This window comes from Ceratotherium simum, chromosome 25, assembly GCF_057802395.1.
Source record: "Ceratotherium simum simum isolate JZ-2026a chromosome 25, ASM5780239v1, whole genome shotgun sequence".
Lineage (NCBI taxonomy): Eukaryota > Metazoa > Chordata > Mammalia > Perissodactyla > Rhinocerotidae > Ceratotherium > Ceratotherium simum.
This window is the reverse complement of record NC_141924.1, coordinates 23,886,155-23,911,826: the sequence shown is the minus strand read 5'-3', so window position 1 is coordinate 23,911,826 and position 25,672 is coordinate 23,886,155. Positions and strand designations below refer to the sequence as shown.

The following is a 25,672-nucleotide window of genomic DNA, read 5'->3' as shown; positions in this document are numbered from 1 at the left end:
CATGATGCCAAATATAATATGAATGCATGATCATTAAATGATATCTTTTCCTCTCTTTCATTCCTTTATGCCATTAGAAATAAAATAGTAGTAAAAATGAAATAAGAAAAGTATCAGTAACAAAACCATTTATGCAGATTTAGTTGATATCTTTGGGCTTGAGTACATGACAATATATGCTGGCCAGTTTTCATAGAAAATCTATGCCAAGTGTATGAATAAAACAGACACAACTTAAGATTTATAAGATATAGATATGAGCTCTGGGAAATAAAATTTTGATATTACAGCAGCCTATTTAATAAGAACAAAAGCAATCTCTTCAAGTATGGGGTTTGTATATGCAGTTAAGGAATAGAGATAGGAAACATAATAAAGATAGAATACTAAAAATGATAACTTTAACAAAGAGTATGAGCAAAGATCAGAATAGGAGTCTATTCCTCATCATGCCCATATCCTAAATTGACAGAATTTCCTAAAATGGGAAACCCAAAAATGTTTAGAAGGTTTTCTTAGATAATGCAAAACACGCTGAGAGTCCTCTTAGTTCTCCACGTCAAAACTTCAAAAGACAATGACTGTGGAGTTGACTGGAACTAAGAGAGATATATATTTAAAGCAGAAGGCATATCTGTAAATCATTGGATATCCAAACAGTTACAAAGAAATAAAAAATTACCCACCTATAATAGGAATTTCATTTATCAAGGGTTGAATGGCTAAGGTGTCTTTAAGAGATCAACTTACATTAATAAGTTCAACCTCCCAGATTTTTTTCAACAGGTCCATCGATGTGTAGCCATTAATTAGAAAGGCTTTGGTGTAGTCACCTAGTTCAATGGAATCCAGCCACTCAGCAACAGAGGTGGGATGGTAGCCATCATGGCCAATGGGTCTCATCTGTAATTAAGAAAATCACATTAGGATTAATTCAAACTGCTTTGTATTCCAACAACAGAATGCATCTTGCTACTTGGAAATTTATCTGATATGAAACAACAGATCTTTCTGGACAAGGAAATAAGGGAAACCAAAATGCTTTATGCAGAATTCTAAATCATTAATAATTTTCACACTGACTTAGTTTTCAAACACGCACCCATAAATTTCCAATTTAGCTGCTAAATCAGCTCCATACTTGAGAGAACTAAATATATCAAACTTCTGTTATAGACATTATTGGCATTGTGCTGAATGGAATTTAAAATGATGTCAGTCGAGCAGTATTAAATTCAATGCTGAAGGCACAAGGAACGGCACTCCCAAAATGTAGATGATAATTCTCATATGCACAACATCAAAGCACGTGAAAATACTGCATGACTTAGACATCCAAAGGAATTCATGCTTATGCAAGACATGTATCGTAGGTAGTGCAAACATGCTGGAGAAACATATCTCTGTGTTAAGCCAGTAAAGAAGAGGCTTTTGGGTGTTTAGAGACCATGTGTTCTGCATAGACTCTACAGTATGTCAGACATGAATAGAGAATTTGCTGGCAGACAGGTTCCTATTTTTTGTCAGCTATATACAGATTTTTTTACTTTAGGAGAACAAAGAGGTGTGACAGCAGCATAATGTTTCTGAGTTTAAATTAGAGTGTGAAAGTAATTTAAGCAAGACAAACTTCTGGGTTTAAAATTTTATATGTATTATTCTAGTCCTTTAGCTTTTATTTGAAATTTTAGTTGAATTTGTGGTTCTTGGTTTTTGAAGTAACTCACTTTTAATACTCGTGCTGCTGTGCATGCTATACCATACATCTAATACTTCAGTTATTAAGGACAGCTGGCAACTCATCAACTTGGTGTGATCCTTCAGTGAAATTCACGTTGGGAACAGCAAAACTGGGCAAAATACAACATAGATTTTCGTTTTCATTCAGATTCAAAGAGATAAATATTAATGGAAATCTATATGATTCTGACTTGTGAGCAGAGAGAAGATTAGTCTGGGTGTCAGGGATTCAGATTTTAATCTTAAACATGTTAGACTTTCTGTCACTATGCAGTGGTCTCATTTTTGAGATTCTCCTTCAATTTGAGTTACTTTTTCTCCTTTCCTCTTTTCCATTGTTCCACCCTCCAATCTACATTCCATTTTGAGGTTTAAATGTCCTCTATTTTAAAGTTAGAGTGTAATTCACTATTTGCATTAGAGTCTGAACTGCATCAGACTTTTGTATTTCACTTTTACATTGATTGACCCATTTCTGCTATTCATTAAATGCTTGTTTACATAACACTTAACTCAGTGTTTATTACACAGTAGATACAAATGTAAATGACAACTCAGAGTTTGCAAAATGAAAGTTTAGTGGCATTCCCAAATAACCAGATGTTATGTATGTGCAAAATTGGAGACTAGAACCCAAAGCAGAGGCTCAAAGGTATTAAGTACTTTCATAATCTACAGAAAGTTATGAAAATATTGGGGCTAGGTGCATTCTCCAGAACTTATTAAGAGGTGGCTGAACCAACTCTGCTACCCTGAACAATCACCTCAGCCCCACGAAACTCCCTGGCTGTCCCAGTTGACATAAGAAAATAACTGAAGAAAGATGTAGAAAGAAGAGAGACTCATTGGAGTTGAAATGAACAGCCTGGCAGGGAGGTCTTGCTGTTAGCCATCCAAGAAGTTGACCACCCCAGCAGTGGATACTGGAGACAAGCTTAGGGAGTCTTGATGAATCAAGCTGGAGTAGAGTCAGAGGTCCCATACCAGAGAACTGTGCAGTGGGGTCCCCACAGGTCACCCCAAGCATTCACACACCACTCTTTTGAGAGGGCAATCAGTGACCACTTGCCACACAGAGGTTGCTGATGGTCAGTGTTAGCCAACGAGCAGCGGTGGAGATACCCTCCAGAGCTCTGCAAAGCAAACTCAATTAAGCATAAAGAAGTTTGCCTTTCCCCTCAATCCCTCCTTCTTGCCCCAGCATCAGGGAATTTAGAATCAGACGAGGGAGGGGTACCAATCTCTTGGGGGAAGCCTAAACTTGGGGGATGGGACAGGCAAAGGAAAGAAAACTGGAGGGTGAAATGGATTGGAAGTGAGTTTTCAATATTTTACATGACTGGAAAGTTATCAGATATGTCTGAGGTAACATTAAAAAATAGTAAAGAGAGAATCAATTGAGCTTGGTTGAAGGCAAGATTGTAAAATAAAAAAAAAAAAAATCACATCAGCGTCTCACTGAATGCAGACTGCTCAGTAATCTGGTTACTCCTGTGGGGCAAGTTCTCTCAGACCAAACTTAAGGAGGTGAGAGGGAGGGAAATATTTGGTGGGAGAATGAGAGACAGGGGGCAGAGTGAAGAGAACCTGGAAATGGGTATGTTGATGTGTGCAGGGGCAGATTCATCCAGCCACTCATTCAATAAATATTTAGTCAGTGCCTATTCTGATGAATGTTGTGGAATAGTAGAGAACTAAACAGTCATAGTCTCTCCCTCATGGAAATTATAACTCTTAATTGAAAAATATGCAAACAGATGACCAATAAATTATGAAGGCTCTCCATACCTGAAGAGAGAAAACCATTAGAGCTAAATGAAGTTACAAAATTAACTTGACACGTATTTAATGATATGCAGAATGGTTACTGTGCTGCACAATAATTTCTTTCAAAGCAATTCTTCCATCTGTTCTTTCATTTCTGTTCCTATTGCCATTACCCTGTTTAGGTTTTTGTTGGAGCTTACAAAAGCTAGGACAATAGCCTTCCACATGGCTTCCCAACTTTGGTCCAGCTTATATCACGCTGCTACATCAGTCTTCCAAAAAGCCAGTCTCTTAAGTCAACTCTTATGCAAAAACCTATAGTGGCTCCTTCTTGATAAAAGCCCCATGTCCTATGCCAGCATTCTAGGACAACTGAGATCAGGTATAAACTTATCTTTTCAACCTAACCTCACACTACTCTGCTATGTGTACCGTAATGCATATGATTAGGCACATGTGTAAGTCTAAACAGTACGTTAAATTGCTAGCCATTCCATGAACATGAAATGTGTGCAAAAGACACATTCATATCTTTGCTGATATCATTTTCCATGCTTAGAATGCTTTTGCCTTTATTTCTGGAGTGTTTCTCCAGAACTGGCTTCTCTTCTTGAGCTCTAAAATACAAATTTCCAACCATTTGTAGGATATCTCACATAGATGTCCCATAGCTATCACCAACACAAGTCAAAAATTTATCTCCTTCAGCTCACAAACTGGCCCTCCCTCTGTGTTTCCCATCTCAGTCAATGGGGAAACATCACACCATTGTCCAAGATCTTAGGAGTCATCTTATTTTCCCGTTTCTATTTTACCATCATATCTAACTAGGCCAATGTCTTATAAATTTGATTTCCAAAATATATCTCAATTCAGTTCCCTTCTTTCAAAATGAATTTTAATATCTGGCAATAATATCTACCTCAAGTGTTGTTGTAAGGATTATATGATATAGGGTACGCAAATTGCCCAGCACAGTGTTTTGAATATAATACCTCTTCAATAATTCTTAGTCCCCTCAACATACTGCCCTAAATTAGTCCCATTCTTATTTTGAAACTGCATAATATTCAGTCCTTTGGCTGATAATCTTTTCAACTTCCAATCAAAACTTTTTTTTCTTCTCTCATCCCTCCCTCCTCCTCTTACTTCCTTCCTTTTCCATCTTGTTTTAGAAAGGGTTTATGTCTGATAACCTCTTTATATTCCCCCTTCAGAAGTATAACTAACAAGATCACTCAAGTAGATCGAATTGTTCCCAATTCTTTACTTTCTTCCTGTATTAGAGTTATGCCTCTATGCCCTTTGCCAAGGGATCTACATTGTATCCCACTATGGCTGGAGTTACTTCTCCATCCCATGGATGTTAGCCATGTACTTGCTTGGCCAATGGAGCAGGTAGAATTTTTAGTGTGGCGGTTTATAAATGAGGCCTCTGTGCTCCTGTGATCTACTCACGCTTTTGTGTTCTTATGCTCTACCACAAGAATAACAGGTGCTGAGTAGTTGCAAAACTGCTGGTCCTGGGAGAAAGATGAAGACTTGTGGGGCAAACCTAAATCCAACCCAAAGCTTGGAGTCTGCTCTAGTTCAATGGAGCTCAGGCAAGTCCAGCTGAAGTTAGCTGGCTTCTTCACAGCTTCCACAGCTGACCCACAGACCCATGAGAAAGAAAACTAAACATATATATTTTTTGTTGCTGTAAATCACGGAAATTTTGACATATAGGAGAAAACTGACTAATATAGTCACTCTTTATTTCAAAACCTTTGGTATTTGTATTAGGGTTCTCCAGAGAAACAGAATCAATAGGATGTGTATACACACATGCAGAAGTCCAAAATCTGCAGAGCAGGCTGGCAGGCTGGAGACCCAGGGAAGAAGTGATATTGCAGCTCAAGCTTGAAGGCAGTCTGGAAGCAGAATTCTCTCTCTTTCTTTGGAGGACCTCAGTCTTTTTCTCTTAAGGCCTTCAACTGATTGGATGAGGTCTATCCACATTATGGAGAGTAATCTGCTTTACTAAAAATCTACTGATTTAAATGTTAATTTCATCCAAAAAATACCTTCATAGTGACATCTAGATTGGTGTTTGACCAAATATCCGGGTACTGTGGCCTAATCAAGTTGACACATAAAATTATCCAAACTTTTAAATTTATGAATCCGTGGGCAAATGCATCTCCACGAGATGGAGAAAGACTAGGGACGCTAAAGTAAGCTAACATCAACATCCTTCCCAAGGATTCTGACTGTCATCTAGTAACCATCTACGTACTGCATCTTTACTAATCCTAAACTAAGTAATTCTTTATTTTATGAGTATGTTTGTCCATTGTATAACCAGTATACCTCCACACCTTTGCTCGGTCCATTCCCTCTGCCAGGAATGCTGTTTTCCCCTTGTTCTCCTGTTGAAATTCTATCCATTCTTAAAAGCTCTTGTTTAAATATTACCTTTTCTGTGAAGTCTTCTCCAATGCTACCCTTACTCTCAAGTCAAAATTAATCATACCTTCCACTAGATTCCTGTAGTAATTTGTATTTAATTCTATTATAGCTCTACCAAAGTCTGCTTTCTATTATAGTTAGAGATGTGAGTATCTATCTTCTTCATTAGACTGTCAGCCTCTTGGTGAAGAAACAAGGTCTTAGCCATCTTTATCGTCTCTTATGTACCCAGCAGAGCATCGCACACACAGCAGGCCTTTGCTAAATGTTTATTAAATTAAGTGATTTAATGAACACGTGAAGATAAAATGACAAATTAATTTTTGTAGCATGGCATCCATTTGTGGGGGAGATTTGTATTTTGCACTACATATTATGAAAATGAGGGCAATTTTTACGGCCTAACATTAATGTTTACAACTACTTAAAACTATTACATACCAAGAAGCAATTACAGGTAGTATGCTGTATTACAAAACACACTGGGCTTTGTTTCCGTAGCCCAGCAGTCTTGACTCTACTATTAACTAGCTCTGTAACTATGGACAAGTTACTTCACCTCTCTAAGCTTCAGTGTTCTCATCTATAAAATGAAGGTATTGGACCAATGATCTCAAAGTTCCTTTATAATTCCTAAATCTTATAATTTGTAAGTTAATATCAAATTAGTGTCAGATTTGTTTATGCAGTAAAGAGAAAAGAAGCTCAAAGGCAAAACTAAAAAAAAAAAATTACAAGATAGGACAATTAGGCTAAAGGTCAGACCGCATCCACACTTCTTTCATGAGTCATCAGCGGCACTGACAAGGAGCACTGTAACTGCTCTTTCAAATTAGCAATGATGAAATTCTCTCCAGCAGGAACATCTGGCAGGAGAGGGCTAGACAGAGACAGCTCCAGGGGCTGCCAGGCCCGCAGTACCGCTGAGCATGAATGGGAGTCAGGCACAGTCTGTAATCTGAGCGGCAGAGTGGTGGGCAGGCAGCAGACATTCATAACAGAGGTTCACAACGAGGCAATTTGATTCAGCTAGTTGAATCCCAAACTCTGAGGAAAACCTCAACTGGGACAGAAATCCGAGACAGCAGTGAAGGAAGTTTCAGTCTCGGGAAAATTTAGATATATTGATACATTTTACCAAACTCCTTCCTTATTGCTCTTGGTGTTTTGTTATTCCACCTAAATATGCACTGACTTTCCTCCAGGAGCCTCTTAAAGCAAACCTGGCTTCAGAGAGGGCATACTGTTAACATCACAGGTGATGTAGTAGGCAGAAATCATTGACCCTAGACCAGTGCTCTGAGGAGTCCTTGGGCCTCAAGGGGGCCAATACGGGCAGCTGCACAGCCCAGGCTCTGAGACTGCTTAGGCTGCTTAACCCACATTTCATACAGGTAAAAAGAGAAAGAAAAGCTTTCTCTGCTTCAAAAAGAAATGTTTGAAAACCACTGATCTAGAAGGCGTTTGTAAGATTTCATGATCACTACAGTTTTCTTTTCTCTTAGTTTCTCAATTTTATTTGAAATGTTCTGGGTTTGTCGTATATGTATGGACATATATGTATTGTCTGTCATTTTTTTCTCTCTGTCTGAAACCAGCTTTGTCTGTTCAGACAAGGATAATACCTCATAAAGTAATGGAGCCACAAGATGGAAGGTATAGCAAGAGGAAGGCAATAAAAATAAGAAAAGGAAATAAAAAGAAGGCAAGATGATATTAAGTTGTAATAGATTTGGGATTAAATAAAAAATAGTTCTCAGTGCAACAAGTTATTTAGCCAGTGTTACAATAGTGGCATGGTAATTAGATCAAGAGAATAAGGAACCCCAAAAAGTCAATAAGAGATTAGACAGATATTCTTATGTCTGAAAAGTGTTACAAAATTGGACATTGTTGTCCACCAAAAACTGTTCTCTATTCTTCCACAGTAATAGAGCTTGAATTGAGCTTGTATCTGCCCAATTAGAGACAAGATACACAAGCTTCTCTTCTGGTTGTTTCTGTGAGAATACATTTGAGCCTATGGGACGCTAATGAAAGTGTTGCACGTAACTTCCAGGTCAGCTTTGTCAAAATTGAGTTCAGTGGAGCTATTTTAAAATGGAGTCAGAGCTGACTTTCCAAACCGCCTTGCTGACTTGAACCTTGGACTGGGCCAAACCTTTGGATTGGGCCAAAATGACAATTGTTTTATAAGCAGTTGTTTGATAAGTCAGCAGGAGAATGGACGTCTTGATCACAAAGACGGAGGATTGTGGACTTGCAGAAGATAGAATCAGTAGTCAATCAATGTTTAGCCAAGACTAGCTCTCTGCCTCCAACTCCAATTAAAATTCTTTGTAATACAAACCTCCCTTCTTTGTCTTTAAAAGCCCCTGATTTTTACTCCCTAGCAGGACACTATTTAGATTTCTACCCGTATCTGTGTTCCCTGAAATGCAATTCTTTGATCCCAAATACATGCCTTGCCTCTTAAACTGGTTTTTGTTTTTGTAGGTTGACACCTTCAACCTAAAAGATAGGTTGCTTGCTCTAGAGTTGCTTTTTTCTGTCTTCCCATGAACTAGAACATAGTGCCTGCAGCCCAGCTTTAACCACATGGGCAAAATAATACCCTAGAGTTTGGGAAATGCTTCTCGAACCTTAATGTACGTAAGAATCATGTGGGAAATCTTGTTGACAGGCATATTCTAATTCAATAGGTCGGAGGGCCAATCTGAGATTCTGCATTTCTAACAAGCCTCCTGGTGATGCTAATGTTGTCAGTCCCGGGATGTACTTGAGTAGCAGTGCTTTAGAGGATGACAGAGTAACAGATTGGAAGGTGCTGGGTCTGTCCAAAATTGCACAGAGCAGAGCCAACTTGCAAACCTGGACTGCTCACTTCAAGACTGTTACGTGGGAGAAATAAATGTTCTATTCTTTAAACCACTATATTATGGAGGTCTCAGTTTTAGCAGCTTAGCCTTTCCTCTAATACAAAGAGAATTGAAAATAAGGTAATTTCATACAGAACATTTAAAGGGAGCCTGTACTTCCATTTGAGAGTACATTGCATTGTCTCCTGTTTTGTGAAGCCATAAGTTTTTACATCTGTTGCCATTAAAAGAAACTTCATTTCCTTTAACTGCTTTTGTTGGCTTCTTTCTGTCAATCACACCACCGTCCCTTTGTGACAACTACTCAAAGGATAAAAAAGGGGGAAATGTAGGAAAATCTCAAGTTTCTGGCTTTTATACCTGGGTACATGGTGGTATTATCAGTAGAGAAAGAAAAGAAAATAGACTGAGATGACATGAATACTTCTGAGACATGAGAAATTAAAGCTGCTGTGGAATAGTGCTTTAATTTGGGGAGGAAGTCTGAGGAGACATAACTTTGGGCATCAGATGGGAGTCTTGGCTCCTCCACTTATTAGCTGTATGACCTTGAGTAAACTGCCTAACCTTCCTAAATATCCCTTTTCTGATTAGCAATGTGAGAGATAAAAAAGGGTATCTGCCTCTGAGGGCTGTCATAGTATTCAGTGAAACAATGCAAGTAGAGTTTAGCACAGTACTTGGCACACAGAAGCACTCAATCAATCTTAGTTATTTTTATCATAAGCGGGAGCTGAAATCATGCATGGATGAGCCTGCAGAGGGTGTGAAGAGAAGTGGCCTGAGGACGAACCAACACTTTCAAAGTGAAAGATAAGAATTATACTCAGGAGACCAAAAAAGGACCTGTCAAGACAAGAAGAGAGGTGGGGGAAATTGGCTTTCAAGGAGGGTGTGGTCAGCAGTGATGGAATGCCGCAGAGAGGTCTACTAAGACGAGGAAGGAGAAGAGTTCCCGGATCTGGCAAATACGTCACTGGGGCCTTACTGACAAGAGCCCAGAAGCAAGGCTGTACTGGGTTGAGGAGTGAGTTAGAGATGAGAAAGTAGAAAGTGCAATCTGAACCATTCTTTTGAAGGCAGGGAGGTGAAGGTTTTAGAAAGCACAAGGAAAAGGCACAGAAAGGGGTGAGAAATGAGGACCCAGGGCTGAGGAAGGTGCGAGATACAAAGGAATGAGTCCAAGAGTGTGATGGAGATTGAGGTGGGGTAGAGGGCTTGCTTTTTGCTTTGGGGATTTTGCTTGCCTTTCTTGGAAATTATAGTGTTGAAAAGCATAGCTGAAGCTAACTTTGGGGTTAATCTTTGTGTTAAAATAGTCATAAGGATGCAGAAGCTATCTGGCTGGACTTGGTGAGAGCTGGATTCTTGTACTCTTGTATTCTTAGGACTGGTAAATGTTCTCACGGGGGAAAGGACAGCCATCTGTGTGGCATGCCACTCCCTGGATACAAACATTCAAACCTGACGATCATTTATGTAAACCTAGTAGTATAACAGTCCTGATGTACCAGGCTCAGCTACTTAAACTTGCCTATGAAGCTGCAATGGACTGTGGCTTCTTTTTTCCCACCTGGATGTACTTTATACTCTCAGACTCCCTAATATGACTTTTATAATATAGCCAGCTGATATCATCAGGTACCTCCCTCTAGTCCTGCTCCTTGTTCTAGCCTCTTTTGCTCTGTCCTGCTGCTACCCAAGACTTGGACTAACCGCAGCCCTGAAAATAAACCAGGACAAGCCATGCTGGCAGACAGTGTGCTGCCAAGTCCAAATGTAGGTCTATCAAGTAGTGCGAGGATCAGATCTCCTACAGGCTTTGAGACCTGGGCTTAGACATCACTGTGCTGTTTCATCAGTGGCTCTTAAAAGACTGATTGAACATGAAAGAGAAAGGCAGATCCACTGACCATGGAGCCCCAGAAAAAAAGTCTATCCATCATCATCTAAGTGCTATCACAGTGCAACTTTGCTGGAAAATACATGTCTACAAAATGGATAGGATTGTAAAGAACATCACCTAACAATCATATAAGACTTTAAAGACCCCAAAGTGATTTCACATACATTATCTCATTTGTGAGGGGTTTTAGGTGATCTCTGGGAAAATGCCCTTTATGGAGTCTGAGACCCTGGCTAGCTCATGTGATGATATTCCTTTTGTGAGAATTGAAAGGATTAAAACACTGTGACTATTGTTAGGAAGCAAGGTGTGATAAGGTCTCTGTGTTGTGTATCTGCAGCAAAGGAGGGAGACATGTAACATGTACAAATCTGTTGCCTGAAACCCCTTTGTTTAGAATCAGACTCTGTTATGGATACAATTTCTATAAAAGAACAGAGAGAAACTTAAACTCTCAGAATTGTTTGAAACTTAAACTCTAAGTGAATTGTTTTTGGATGTCACTGTGGACTTACAGTTGCAGATAAGGGTAACTTGTCTATTTCTTCCCACCACCAATTGAGCCTTGCTGACTAGGGGTCCCTTGAGTGTTCAGACCATTGAAGACCCCCAGCTTTAGGAACAGGCAGGAGCAGTGAAGAGGTGATATCTGGATATTACTTGGCACTACATTTTTGGGGAATAAAGGAAAGCAAAGCACTTTGGACTGGGCACTGTCTTATAATGCCCTGTGGTTTATATTTCACGAATAAGAGAAATAAACTAAGGTCTAGGCCAGAGAGGGCCTAGGTATGCCTTATTTTGTCAAGTCTTAGACCATGGAGTTGTGGGAGATCAAGATTTGGCCACACTGAAATATATCTCTTTACCTTGATTGTTTTCTCTGACGGACACTTGACCTCCCCCACTAACTGCCTAAAGAATTTGACATAGTAACTTCTTCCTGGAACAGATCTTCTATCTGATGGCTGTAATATAATGTAAAATAGATGTTACAATAGGAAAGGCACCAACAAGCCCATCTTATGGGAAGTTCTGTCTCTTTGGCCACATTCTCTGGATGGCCCTGCGAGGAGTTGCCAAACAAACATTTACATTTATAAGGGAAATCTCCATTTGTAAAGGTATCTCCCTCTCTGTATTGGGAAGAGGGGGGATGACCTAATTTCTAGAAACTCATCAATGTGGAAGGTGAGGCCTTAAATCTGCCTAATAACCTTACTCTTGTTTACTGTGCTTTAGTGGTAATCTCCTGTAGCTGGCTCCCCCCCACCCCCAACATCCTCCTTTGTCTTTAGCTGAACATGGTATTTAAGACGAAAATTTCTACTATTGTGTTGAGAAATGCAGTGTCCCTGGTTTCTCCCACGTATACATGTTATTAAACTTGGTATTATTTTCTCCAGCTAACCTGTCTTGCAAATTATTTGGACAGCCATAAGAACCTTAAGGGAAAGGGCAGAGGGGGATTCTCCCTCTTCTCCTACAGAGTAAACCGGAAGTGAAGTAATAAACAACAGAGTGCATAGATAAGAAATGTTTTCAAGACATATGGGCAATCAATTTCCAACAGCACAGAATAGTCAGTTGGTAAACAAAATAGAAGCACTAGCCAGACGAGTCTAGCCTCTAGCCGTCAGTTAGGGGGCACTCCCTTTGATCAAAGGCGCTGGAGTGAAGCTGCCAAAACAGACAAGTTCTATAAATTGTGGTTGAAAAAAAATGATAACAACAGCAACAACTACAAAACAATCTCTTCATCACTTTGCAAGCAGTGTGAGCAGATGTCAGTCAGGCACTGGTCTTTTCAGCTTCATCTGTGCACACGTAAAGTAACTGCTATCTGTAGCATCATCTGAGAACCTGGCAGCTTTCTGCCAGGTAAGAACTGTGGAGATGTGGATGAAAAGACCAACAGAGACACTACACAGTACACACATAAACATGGTCCTTGGGGTGGAATGATTTTATTGTGCTTCTCCCTAAAGCTTTTGGTAAAAGAGATGTTTTAAAAATTTAATAAAAGAACATGTTTTTACCATCTTTTCATTTCTAAAATCCTTGTTGAGATAATGTTGACCCTAGAGCCCTTTGTTAAACATTACTATTTGTTTTGATTTGCTTCCTTGTTGCAAAGCTGTTTTATGAAAAAAGGGCTCAGATTAAAGATGAAGAAGATTTATTGCAACTACAATAAGGTGCTGAACAATGCTCGCCGTCATTCACACTTTCAAGCTCCGCCAGTGATATGAACTATATTTAGAAAAAGACACAGGATTACTTTTTTCTTTCCTCAGACAGTACGTGTTTTCTGACATTCATGTAGCTGTTCAATTATGCAGCACACTGCTTTGCTCTTAAAACACAAACTTTAAATGCTACTATCAATCAGGAAAATTGTTTGCATATTAGTCTCGACTAAAAAAAAATTCCCCAAACTTGAGTCTTCAGAAGATGACGAATGTTCTGAATGCCAATTCTATTTATTTGATATTTAAAAACCACGTCCTTTCTCAGGGCCTCCAGGCATGTGCATAATAACATCACCCACTGAAGTACTTCAAATAGATAAATGTACCATAAAACCAAAGTTAGCAATACACAAATGAGTAACATGTTCTGTCTGGGAAGGGAAGTACAAGGGCTATCATTCACATGGTTGCCAAAAATTAGTAGAGGAGCTACAAAATTGAGGACTTACCATCCATCCGTCTGTCTGTCCGTCTGTCCATCCATCCATCCATCCATCCACTCATCTACTTACTCATTCATTCATTCATTCATTCACTCAACAAATACTTATAGCATGCATACTACATTCTAGGCACTATTCTGGATGCAACAGTGTACAAAACATATAAAGATGCCAGTCATTGTGGAGCTTACATTCTAGAGAGGAGACATATAATAATTAACAAGCATAATAAATAAGAAAATTATATCAGAAGTGATAAGTGCCGTGAAAAAAAAAGAGAAAATACAGCAGGAGGATTGGGAGTGCTAGAGTCTGCGTGTGCGGAGGGGGAAGATGCGGTATTAAACAGGATGGTTAGGGGAAACTTCATTCAGAAGGCAAGATTTGAACAAAGCTTTAAAGATGGTGAATTGGCTGTGTTGGCAACTAGGGGGAGAGGTTTCCAAGAAGAGGGAGCAGGTAGAGCAAAGGCCCTCAGGAAGGAGTGAGCCTGGTGTCTGTTCAAGGAATAGCAAGGAAACCAGTGGGAATGGAGCAGTGCGTGCAGGAGGAGAGGAGTGGTGAGCAGGTGAGAGAGGTAATCAAGGTCAGATAAGGTAAAGCTTTAAAAGCCTTGTAGGGACTTTGGCTTTCATTCTGAGGGAAACCGGGAGCCAGTGCAAGAATGAGAGCAGAGCTGTGACATGATCTGGCTTATGTTTCAGCATAATCATTCTGGCTGCTATTTTGGGAATAGTTCACAGGGAGCCAAGGGTAGGACCAGGAAGGCCTGCTCAGAGGCTATGGAAGTAATCCAGGAGAAACAGGCTAGTGGCTTGGACAGGGTGCTAGAGTAGAGGCGGTGAGAAGTGGTCAGATTCCAGGTGATTTCCTGAAATGCAAAATAAAGTGTTCCTGTTCTCTAACAGGGACTGGGACTCTGCCAGCTTGAAAGCTGCAGCTGGATGGCATGGATCTCAGCTTGAATAGAACTGTGTTCATCTATCTTCTGCAAGAATGTATGGATGACTGGCAAGGTTGGTCTTGCATGGGTCTATTTTCACTGAAGAATCCAGGATCCTCAAAAGACTCTTCTGCTCAAAGAAGATAGCCAGGGTATATGTATTTGATTCAAGGGACAATAGACAAGTGTCAGAGGGGATGGGTGATTCTGAATGGATTTCAGGATCTGGTGCTCTGACCGGGATCTGGCCCAGCTCCCATGGACCATGCCTTAAGAAGAAGAAGCTTCAATAAAAAAGCTGTATCATGAAACATTTTTGGGACATTGGGAACAAAAGAAGTCAGCAGAATTGGCACCAGTAACTTCATCAACAAGCAGAGATGGTGCCATATTGCAGACATTGGTGCCCTCAACATTGGGCACTGCAGTTGGCAATGGCGCCCACATTGGCAGGCTTCAGTGGCATTGGCAAAACATTCAGTTGGCATTGGTTAAGGTGCCCTTGATGGGAAGATACTGGGCATTGTAGCCAGTAGCACATACATTAGCACTTTTGACACATTGGACACCTGCAGCTATGAAGCAGAGATTGGTAGTCATTAGTAGCAGATTTGGCACCCTCAGTGGGTATCAACAACATTGAGAACACTTTTGGTAAGTCCTAGTGGCATTGTTTCAAGCTTTGGTGACAGGAGCCATCAACAACAATAAGCTAGAGCAAGAGAGTCAGAAAAGGGCAGATGTCATGTGGTCAGCAAGTGGTCTGGTTAATGGTGCACATGTGATGTGAGACATCCAGACCAAATTATTAGAAGGAATTTCAGTAAGGTCCTGAATACTCAGAGAAGTGTAACCCCATTGTGAAACCCTGGCTAGAGTTTCTGAGAACCCTATCTCTACGGTGAGGGGATAATCTAAGAACTAGTTCACTACCATTAGAATGAGAACAGCAGTCACAATAAACAATAGCTTGGCCCTTCAGAAAGTGTTACTAGCCTCATAGTCTGGGTTTGGTTTTTTTTTTGGTTAGTTCAGAATTTTTAATTATCTCAGACATTGAAGTGACTAAGAATTTTCAGCTCTCCTTGAGGAAATCCCCAGTAGAGAGTCAGCTCTTAAAAATAGTTTTAGTAGTTATTATCTATTTAATTCAACAAGATTTTTTAAGTACAAAATATATAAGTAACATCATGCTAGGTGTCGTAAAAATGTAAAACGGCCTAAAGCTCCTTCCTTCTAGGAATATGTAATTTCCTTGGGTATACATTTGAAGTAGATACAAATCTAAGAAAATAATTAAGTGCCAAAGTTTTTATAAGTTCCAGAAAAGGAAAAAAACTTGAGTGGGTTGGATAAATTTGGAAAGAGTTTCTTTTATAGTTTCTCTTGGGTTAATATATGGGGAAATAAGTGAGTGTGTGTGTGTGCGTGACATGTGAAAGTCAGCATGCACGCACAAGAAAGAGACACAGAGATACAGAGAGACAGAAAGACAGATAGTGAGAGAGAGAGAGACAGAGACAGAAAATGGATAAATATGGGCATCCATGTCTCCTTACTGTCTCTAGACCTGGCCGGAACATGGGCAGCATCCTCTGTTTGGAGTGACTCCTTCAGTGCCCTATTTGGCTAAAAATACTTACTAATTTGAGATTCAGCTCAAGCATCATCTGTCTATGCAGAAAACCTTCCCTGACCCCCATATGTTTAGCTCTTCCCTCTTTTTGTAGCATTTTTTCATATGGTAGTTTAGTTTTTGACATAGATGTCTCTGTCTAAAATGTAGGTAGAACTCCTTGAGGCGGAGACCAAATCTTATCCATTTTTGCATCCTCATCTCTGAACCTAGCATAGGGCCAAAATGAACTGACTGGTCTGGTCTGAATAGATGGATGAGTCAAAGATTCACTGATGAACATCTGGGCACGTGGGTATTTGTGGACATTATGCACCTGGAGTCGCCCTAGCTCTCTTTCATCTGGCTCCAATTCTATTGGGAATGCAAAGGTCTTAGGATGTAAGGTCAATTGTTACTTCGTGTCTACATCAGTAGTACTTAGAAAAGTGTTCTGTTGAAAGTGGACACCAGAAATGCTGATAGATGATGTAATTGAATCTCAGAGATGAAAGGCAGGGAAATCAATCTTCTCTACACTTACTGCAATAATCTCTAGTACATTTGTGGAGAAAATTTCATATTCAAAAATTTCTACTACACATTTACCACTTAGTATTAGAAAACTGTAAATACAATCCTTTTCCACCGAGCAGTGGCCTCTAAGTAGAGAAGGAGTTGAGGGTTAAAAATGACGATGCATTGAAGAAAAAGCTTTTAACCTGTTAGGACTCTGATTCATAAATTATAACCTTAAAAATCATTTCTTCAGTGTATCTATTTAGCACTTATACCATCATGAATTCATAGAACAAGTAAAGCTAAAATGTATTTTCTCTTGAAGACATGAAAGAAAGAATCTGGCAGTTTCTTGAGTTCTCATTTCTTCTGATAAGAGCAGTAGTTATCTGTTAATTAAAAAAAAAAAAGCTGAACTTCTGTTTAGTGAAACAGAAGATGCTAGACCTGTGGGAAATAATGAAAATGGCCATCTTTCTGAAAGTGAAAACATTGATTGGTTATTCCCAGAGCACAGAACCGTAATACTCTGGTGATAGAGGAAGTAGAGGAAAGCAGTTAAGAGCATAGACTCTGGAGCCAGGCTGCCTGATTTGAATCCTGACTCTGCCACTTACTAACTGTGTGACCTTAGGCAGGTTCCTTAACTTTTCTGTGCCTTAGTTTCTTCATCTGTAAAATAGAGAATTAATTTTAAGATTTAAATGAGTTAATTTAGAATTAATCTAATACTTAGAAGAATGCCTGGCACATAGGAAATTTCTATTTAAGTGTTGGCTATTAACATATGTGTTTGCCTTGCAATGTCTTTCCCAGCATGTTAAAGAATGCTTGGAGAATGTGGATTCTTATGTAGAGTGTTCACTATGGGTCCACAGAAGATCAATCATTAGATTATAACCCAAAGTCAAAAGATGGAAATCTAAAATCCCATTGATCACCAACAAAGAAAATAACCACAAAGAAATACCATGTAACGAAAAAGTACTTAGCTTAGGGGTGGGATAACATTAACTCTGTCACCAGTTTGGCCTGCTCCATTGAAGCTGACTACAAGGGTCTGTTTGGGCTTGAAGTATTTGAGTCATTACAGCTTGAAGAGCAAACTGATGGATGAAATTTGTAGCTGGATTGATGGCACTGGCTGTATTGCAGAGGATGGTTATTACAAATGAGAAAAAATTGCATATCTATTTGCCTGAACAAGCTAAGCAAATGCTTTGGGTCACTTTTTGCTTGTAGTGCTATGAGCTATCTCAAAACTCCCCACAACAGAGAAGTTTTTAAGGTGCATAGGAGTGACTTTTTGATTCATCTGTCTCCTCCTCCAGGAACCCTCGCCAGATTCCCTAAACAGAAGAGACCTCCCCTTCCATCTAACAACCAAAGCTTCTATTTTTACTTCTGTTGTAGCTCGTTCATGCTCTGCTTTGTACTCAAATCACTTGGATATTGGTCAACCTCCTTTGCTAGACTATAATCTCCTTGAAGGCAGATACTGTGCAATTTCATCTTTTTTCTCCTTGCACTATGTCTGAGACATAAGTAGATGCCCAATGCATTTGCAGACATGAATTTAGCAGAGACTTCTCACTTGAGTGCTATTGATCAAAAACAAGAAATAGCCAAACTATATTCAACTATTAAATTAGCACTTAATTCAATTGTATGGCAAAGGTAGGGGAAAGTGGCTCATTGAAAATGGTGGACATGTTTTTTTAGAGCTCTTGTGTAAATTTACATAGTTCTGCTTTTCTATGAAATCACAATGTCTTTAGCAATTTAATAGAACTGCACTGTCAAGGTCTGACCACTCAGCTTCTCAGTTCACTTCCATGCAGTTGTATACCCTGTATATTTACTGAGTCCTTGCTGTTCAAAGTACTCTCCATTTCCAATCCTCTCCCACTTTCCGCTTGGTGTTGGGAACTGATTACGTTACCTGTAAGAAATGTGGTCGGGGGGCCGGCCCTGTGGCCCAGCCTTTAAGTGCGCGCACTCCGCTGCTGGCGGCTGGGGCTCGGATCCAGGCACGCACCGACGCACCGTTTGTCTGGCCATGTTGAGGTGGCGTCCCACATATAGTAACTAGAGGGATGTGCAACTATGACATACAACTATCCACTGGGGCTTTGGGGAGAAAAGGGGAAAAAAAAGGAGGAGGATTGGCAATAGATGTTAGTTCAGGGCCGGTCTTCCTCAGCAAAAAGAGAAGGATTGGCATGGATGTTAGCTCAGGGCTGATCTTCCTCACAAAAAACAACAAACAAACAAACAAAAAAGAAATGCAGTCAGGAAGCCCTCTCAGAACTATGCCTGTTCATTTAATCTCTCACATAGGAAGGGACTTGTTTTGCTCTTAAACACCCTCTCTTCTAGCTCCTGATGGGTTAAACAATAATCCTAAATGTATCAAAAATAATTAACTTAGTGGATGACGATCAGATTTGAAAGTTTTACCCTTTTCTTATCTAGAAAATGAATAATCTGCCCTGTGAGAAATCCACTAGTAAGAACAGAAAGCTCACTGTGCAATGCAGTCGTGGGCATTTTTAATCACAGGCTTCTATTAGAAACTGAGTCCATTTTTGCTACTTTTTGGCCCCAGGCAAGAGCAATGGCAAAAATTCGATGAGTTTTACTACTTTAGTGAGCATTTATTAAACAAATGCAAGTGGTTATAACTAATATTAATTTAGTCCTTCTAAGTGCCAGGTACTTAATATGCATTTTTAAATTTATAACTCACAATATCCTAATGTGGTTGATTCCAGCATCATCTCCATTTTACAGGTGAGAAAACTAAGGATTAGAGAATTTAAGTAATTTGACTACGTGACACAAGTAGTTGGTGAATAAACTAGGATTAAATTAGGTTAAACTAAAGCTCAAGAGAGTTCATTTTTGCAAAACTCCAAGTTCCTGAAAGATGCCTTACGTGGATTATTTAGCTTACTCATCTCAATATCCCCTTAGCACCCTTATTGTGCTTTGAGGTATAGTGTTTTAGACAATACAGTGAAGTGCTAGAGAACCTCAAACTGCCTGGGGGTGAATCCTAATTTATCCACATAAAATAACATTGGTATATCCTCGTCACCCTGTGTCTATTCCCTTGCTTAATATTGCTCCACAGCACTCATCGTTACCTGAAATTACATATTTTTACTTCTTTTTGTCTGCATCCACCACGAGAATGCAAGCTGCGTGAGGACGGTGACCTTGTAGGTTTTGTTTCCTAACACCAGGTCCTCAGCATCTAGAACAGTGCCTGGCACGCAGTAGGTATTTCATAAAATATCTATTGGATGAATAAATAAAAGGAGATTCATTTCGCTTATTGCCTATGCCTAGAGCAGTAGTTTTCAGATATAATTAATGGCATGAAGGAACCTCACTTTTTTCTTGGTTTACCTCCAATCTTCTTTTAAAAAATTTATTTAATAAATACAAATATAGTGCATACAATGTGCCAGTCTCCATTTTAAGTGCTTTGCAAATATTGACTCATTTAATTCTCACATCACCCCTATGGGGTAGGTAAAATCAAAAACGAGTCTGGCATGTTCCCAACCATCACACCATGCTGCTTCCTGGTTTAATCCTATAAAAATGTCATCTCCATGGAGTTTAATGCTCTAAAGATGTGTCTTTACTCTCTCCTAGAGAGCGCCCTTCTATCTTGCCCATCTTTCCTTCCTCTCTACCCAGATTAAAGGAGAAAATAAATAAGATTATTTTAGTTATTTCACCTTATTCCGTTATGCTTTTCCTACTTTGAAACAGCAATGCCTACTGTTAGTGAAGCTTCTCTAAGACCACCTTCAAGGACAGACAAGCTGTTTGACCCTCAGTAGCCACTGGACAACTGACATGGTCTATTTCTGCCTTTATTCTTTTCCATGTCTGTCTCCTTCCTGCTTTTCTGGGGCTTTTGGGTACCTGGAATAGTCCTTCCCTTCCAGCCTTGAGAAGGGAGTTTAGTGGTCTATGGAGGCTGCAAAAATTGCCTTTTAAGCCTGAAAAGGGAGCCCAATTTTATGAACAATTCCTTTTCTTGTGTTTAGTCATTTGATTCTTTCCTGTCCTTTTACAGTTTCTCTCACAAATACACAAGCATCCTCAGAGCCTTGGGTCTTTGATATAGCACAGTATTCACCCATGAGGCAATTGTCATGAGCACAGACACCTGGGATTTAGGTCCAGCTCTGTCACTAAGAAACAATCTGCCTCAGGGCAAGTCTTTTAATATGACCCAGACTTGGTTCCCTCACCTGTGAAACAACTCAGTCGAGAGGCAGAGCTGGATATTTTAAGGTCCTTTGCCGCTCTAAATTGTGATTTTCCTGGAAGAATTTGTGTGAGGAAGAGAAAGTGCTCAGATATCTAAATTCCTTCACTGTTACTAGTGATTGCAGTATCACTCCAAGGGAGGCAGTGTTCTTTATTGAATGAGGGTGAACTTCTCAAAGTCGAAGAATGACAGCTGTCGGGGATGGCAATAGATCAGAACCTATTTACTTGCAGAATCCTCCCCTATTTCTCTGTAAATATCATGGGGAATAATGAGTAAAAATGATATTTTAGCTCTCTAGTCTACATAATAAACTATTCTAAGATAAATCCATTTAAAACAAAACATTAAAAAATCCTCCCTCTTTAGCTTAGGAAGAACGCAGCAGCCATCATCCTTTCTGAAACTGCGTAAATATCTTGTAACAGAGCATCGGTAAGTATGTTAGGACTGCACTGCTCTCACACCAGCAGTTCTGTGGATATCTATCCAAGCCACACAGCTATAGCTATTGCATACTTTGTATGTACTGGGCTTTGTCATTTCAAAGTGCCCAAAGAACTTGATGAGCACCAGCCATTCCTTCTCCCAATGTACCCCTGAAGAACAGACTAGTTTTTGGTCTCCACTTGTAAACAGAAAGCATGAGGCATGGGGGAGGAGGTCACTCTAGGAAAATGCAGGCCACCAGGGTTGCCAGACTAAGGAATAACAAGAAAGATTTGAATGACTTGTCACTTCAAAATTTATATGCTCCAAATTACGTAACTTTTTCACCTTAAGATCAATTGCGCTGTCTTCGTTCCTTATTCTCCAATGGCACCAACTCCTGAAAAATAAGTAATCTTTTACACTGATCTAAGTGATCTAGGTAAACATATCTCTTTGTCCCAGAACTATAAGACATTTACAGAACTGGATGGAGCTGGAAAGGACTCTAGGAACACCACAGCCTGTCTCACCAAAGACCAGACCTACAGAAAGTAGAAAATCCTATGCCCTCAATTAGACTGTGGGTCCAATCGTGTATTAACTTGAGGTTAGGGCCCCCATGCTAATGGTGCATATGTGTGTACGGGATTTTGTTTGAGAGTATATCTTTAACTGGATGTCCTCAGGGTGGTAGGCCAACATTGGGTGGCATGAAAATTTAAGATACCAGCCAGCAAAAAGAAAGAAATGCAAGTAAAAAGAGTGAGGCTGGATGGAGAGTGACTGATGGCATGGGAGAATGAAAAGTTACCCTGTCAAAAGTTACCATGAGAGCATCTGTGCCTGTAGCCTACATTTTGCCATTGCTGTTCTGAAAAATAGCAGAAGAAATAGGAGTGAGTTTCTATCATTTTTCTAAGTGACAGGGAAATAAGATTGAACCTTCCTTCCTAGACTTTTAAAGAAATTACATTGGTTGTACACTTTTCCCCTAAAACTTGCACACATCTTCATCAACAGCATGACCAAACACCTGAGTTTTAAGGACATTGAAAGAACTAGAGTCTTTAAGAGAGAACTAGAATCTTGGACAGAGACCCAAATTGAGATAATATCACATTCATAATACTCCTTTTGAACTCTGAAATAATCTGTGATGCCATTGTATTAAGACTCATTTCTGGAGAATGACACTGGGGTAGCAAAGTGACAGCTATAACCAAATATGGTGCCCAATGCTTTGTTTTATTAATAAAGTTTTTGGAAACAAAACCAACATGTGGGGGTCGGGGGCAGTGTTTGTGCTCTCCAGTTTGCCACAGTTTCCACCACTACATATTGTCTTGCCTTTAAAAGTGTTTGAGTTCTCAATCCCTGCCAGTGTATCTCTATATCCCTGCTTATAAGCTTTTTTAGGTCAGCTGTTGCCTTTATCTATTTGCTCTCATCAGGCCTAAAGTTAAATACTTCGTTTTACTTTCTAGCTTTGTTAATTTTTTAAAAACATATTTTATTTGCTAACATCCTTAAAATCTTGTCCAGTAGACTTTGACCAATTCACTTCCCTAATATAGATGGAAATATGTTTCTTTCAGTAATCAGGCACCAGTGAAGAATGAATATGTCTTTAAAATTTGTAATGTTTTATGGGATTACTGATTTGTATGTATCACTTCAATCAGTGCTGTTCAGATCATGAAGTCTTTATATGCAATTGGCAAATCTCCAAGGTCTCGAATTTGTGTATGATTGCGTCATATCACACTACATTATACCTAACTCTACAGACCAGAGACACGTGCCTGTTTTTTGAGTGGTGATCACAAATGTGGTTTCTAAATCATCTAATTGTGAATATCACAGTCCCATGAAGATGGCTGATGGAAATAAAAGAAGCCTATTTTGTTGTTGATGGCTTATTCCATTTTAACCACAAATGTAGTCATGGAAACTAGACTGTAAAGCGGATCATTATAAAGTGTATCTGCAATAGGTAGACTTCTGAGGTGGCCCTCAATGATCCCATCTCCTGGTATTCACACCATTGTATAAACACCTCCTCTAGTATGTGGGCTGAATCTAGTGACTTGAGTCTAACGAATAGAACATGGCAAAAGGAGGAGATGTTACAAAAGACTGTGACTTCATCTTGCTAGCCCTTTCTTGTCCTCTCACTTGCTTATGCTGTTGAAGCCAGATGCCTGTTGAGAGGTGCTTTATGCAAGGGCCCACATGACAAGGAACTGAGAGAGGTCTTCACCGGATAGCTTGTGAAGCACTGAAGCCTAAGTCCAAAAACCCCCAGGAACAAAATCCTGCCTACAACCACATTGAGTGAGCTAGGAAGTGGGTACTTCCCAGTTGAGTCTTGAGATAACTGTAGCCTTATGAGAGACACAGAGCCAGAGGACCCCGCTAAGCTGCTCCCAGATTCCTGACCCATAGAAACTGTGAAATAATAAATGCCATTTTTATATGCCACTGAGATTTGGGGTAATGTGTTATATAGTAATAGATAACTAACACAGAATCTTGTTTTTCTATTGGGATAACAGATAACTATTCGTTTTTTAACTAAAATCTCAAACTGAGGATGGGAAAGGGATAATTTAATCCAACCAGAGGTATTCAGTGCCATTCAGTGAAAAAAATAATTGAAACTACATAGCCCAACAAATATTGGTTAAATTGAACTGAACTTAGAAACAAAGGGCAGCTAAAATGCAGGTGTTTATTATGTAGTAAAGTAGGGTAGGGTAGCAATGAACAAAACAATGAATACCAGAAACTGTACTATGATCAAGAATCCTGTGAGAACAACATTTACTAGTCATGAAATATTTTTGAGTTTGAGTTTTGAGGCACTCCAACATTTAACTGAGCAGAATGAGCAGGCAGGGAGAGAGAGCATCAGAGAGGCAGGAACCAGGTATCTTGGAGGCCAAAAGAAGACGATGTGGACAGTTGACAAGAGTATCAGAACCTACTGAAGCCAAAGTAAGGTGAAGGTGGAAAGGGGCTTATGGAATTTCTGCTCTGCTGGTTACTGGTAACCTTAGTACTGGTCGTGTGGGGTAGCAGCAGAGGAACTAGTTAAGCCCGAGTAGGTTTAAAAATGAGTAGGAGCAAAGGAAACAGGGATAGCAAGTGTAGACAACTACTAAACATAGTAAAAGTAGTACTAAACATACTAAACAAGTAAAAGATACTATAAAATAGGAAAATATTAGAAAAGGAAATATTGAAAAAGAAGTGAGCATGTAATATAAAAGTTGCTAGTGTGCTAAAATACGTTTTCAATTCAGGATGAGAGATATTAAGAGAGCAGATACAATATGGGCCTTGATACAAGTCCTACAAACCTTTAAAATGGAATCTTTTGAATTCCTGAACTCCAGGTGTTATATTGTCAAAGGACAAAAGACATTATGCCCTTTAAAAAGGATTTTAGAGGATTATCTGAAGACGGCCACATGGAATTCTTACCTGGGAAAAGGTAAATTATATGTTGCAAGTAAGTAATCAGATAATTTCTCTATATCTAGGGGACAGAAAAAAATCCAATATGCTTATAGTTTCTAGGAGAGTACAAAATAAGCCATCTTCTCTTGGAGCTTTCAGTATATTTCCTTTCTTAAAAAGAGAAAAGGGTGAAATTTGATCTTCAGAAGTCTTGGGAAACTTTTAGACCTAAGAAAAGACTGAATTGGAGTTGGTGAGGGAAGAGGATGCTGGGAGAAAATGGATAATCAAGCTTTGCTACTAAAGGTCAAGCATTGCAAAAGACAGAGGGAAAGGATGGATGGAAGAGAGGAATTAATATGATTACTGTTCTAAAGATGTCTATGCTTAGAATATGTTGAATGTATTCTATGTGTTTAATGTATCAAATGTACTTGAGAACATGTAGACGTTTGCATTGGTGAATATTTCAATATTAAAAAGGGCATATTACAGAAAAACTATTCTTACCAAAGGAATAAACTTTTGTCTCCGAAACTTGAAACAACAAATACAAATAAAGCATGAAAAACATGCTTTGAAGGATGCTAACAAATCAAAATTGCACTTAGCAAACCATCTTTTCTCTGTTTAGGAACAATCTCATCAATTCCAAACACAATATGTTAATTAAAGGATCTCAGGTAGCAATCATGGAATATTTTTCACAACAGGTGAAGAACACAAATATTCTGAAGACTGAAATTGCATAAACAAAATGAAGAGACATTTTGTCCATTTTCTGGCAGTGCAAAGTTAGACTGAATGCAAATAAATGTGCTGGCAGTAAAATTACACTACTAAACATCTGAAGTTTGGGCTCATTACCTAAGAAAGCAAAGCATCAATTTGTAGCATTATAAGATTCTGTTTGTGCTGCTGAACATGTGTTTGGATGCTTTTATATATTCTCCATTCATTTGGTGCATA

The 25,672-nt window shown here is 39.2% G+C and overlaps 1 protein-coding gene across 1 annotated transcript in view; it reads right to left on the bottom strand.

The window, feature by feature from the left end:
• Window positions 1–483: 483 nt before the first annotated feature.
• LOC106803129 (ankyrin repeat and sterile alpha motif domain-containing protein 1B) overlaps window positions 484–25,672 on the bottom strand; it is a 762,921-nt gene continuing 737,732 nt past the window's right edge. Inside the window, exon 17 of the mRNA XM_087449060.1 lies at window positions 484–903. Within this exon, the coding sequence (XP_087305186.1) occupies window positions 742–903 (162 nt within the window). The 3' untranslated portion in view covers window positions 484–741. The remainder of the gene's footprint in view (window positions 904–25,672) is intronic.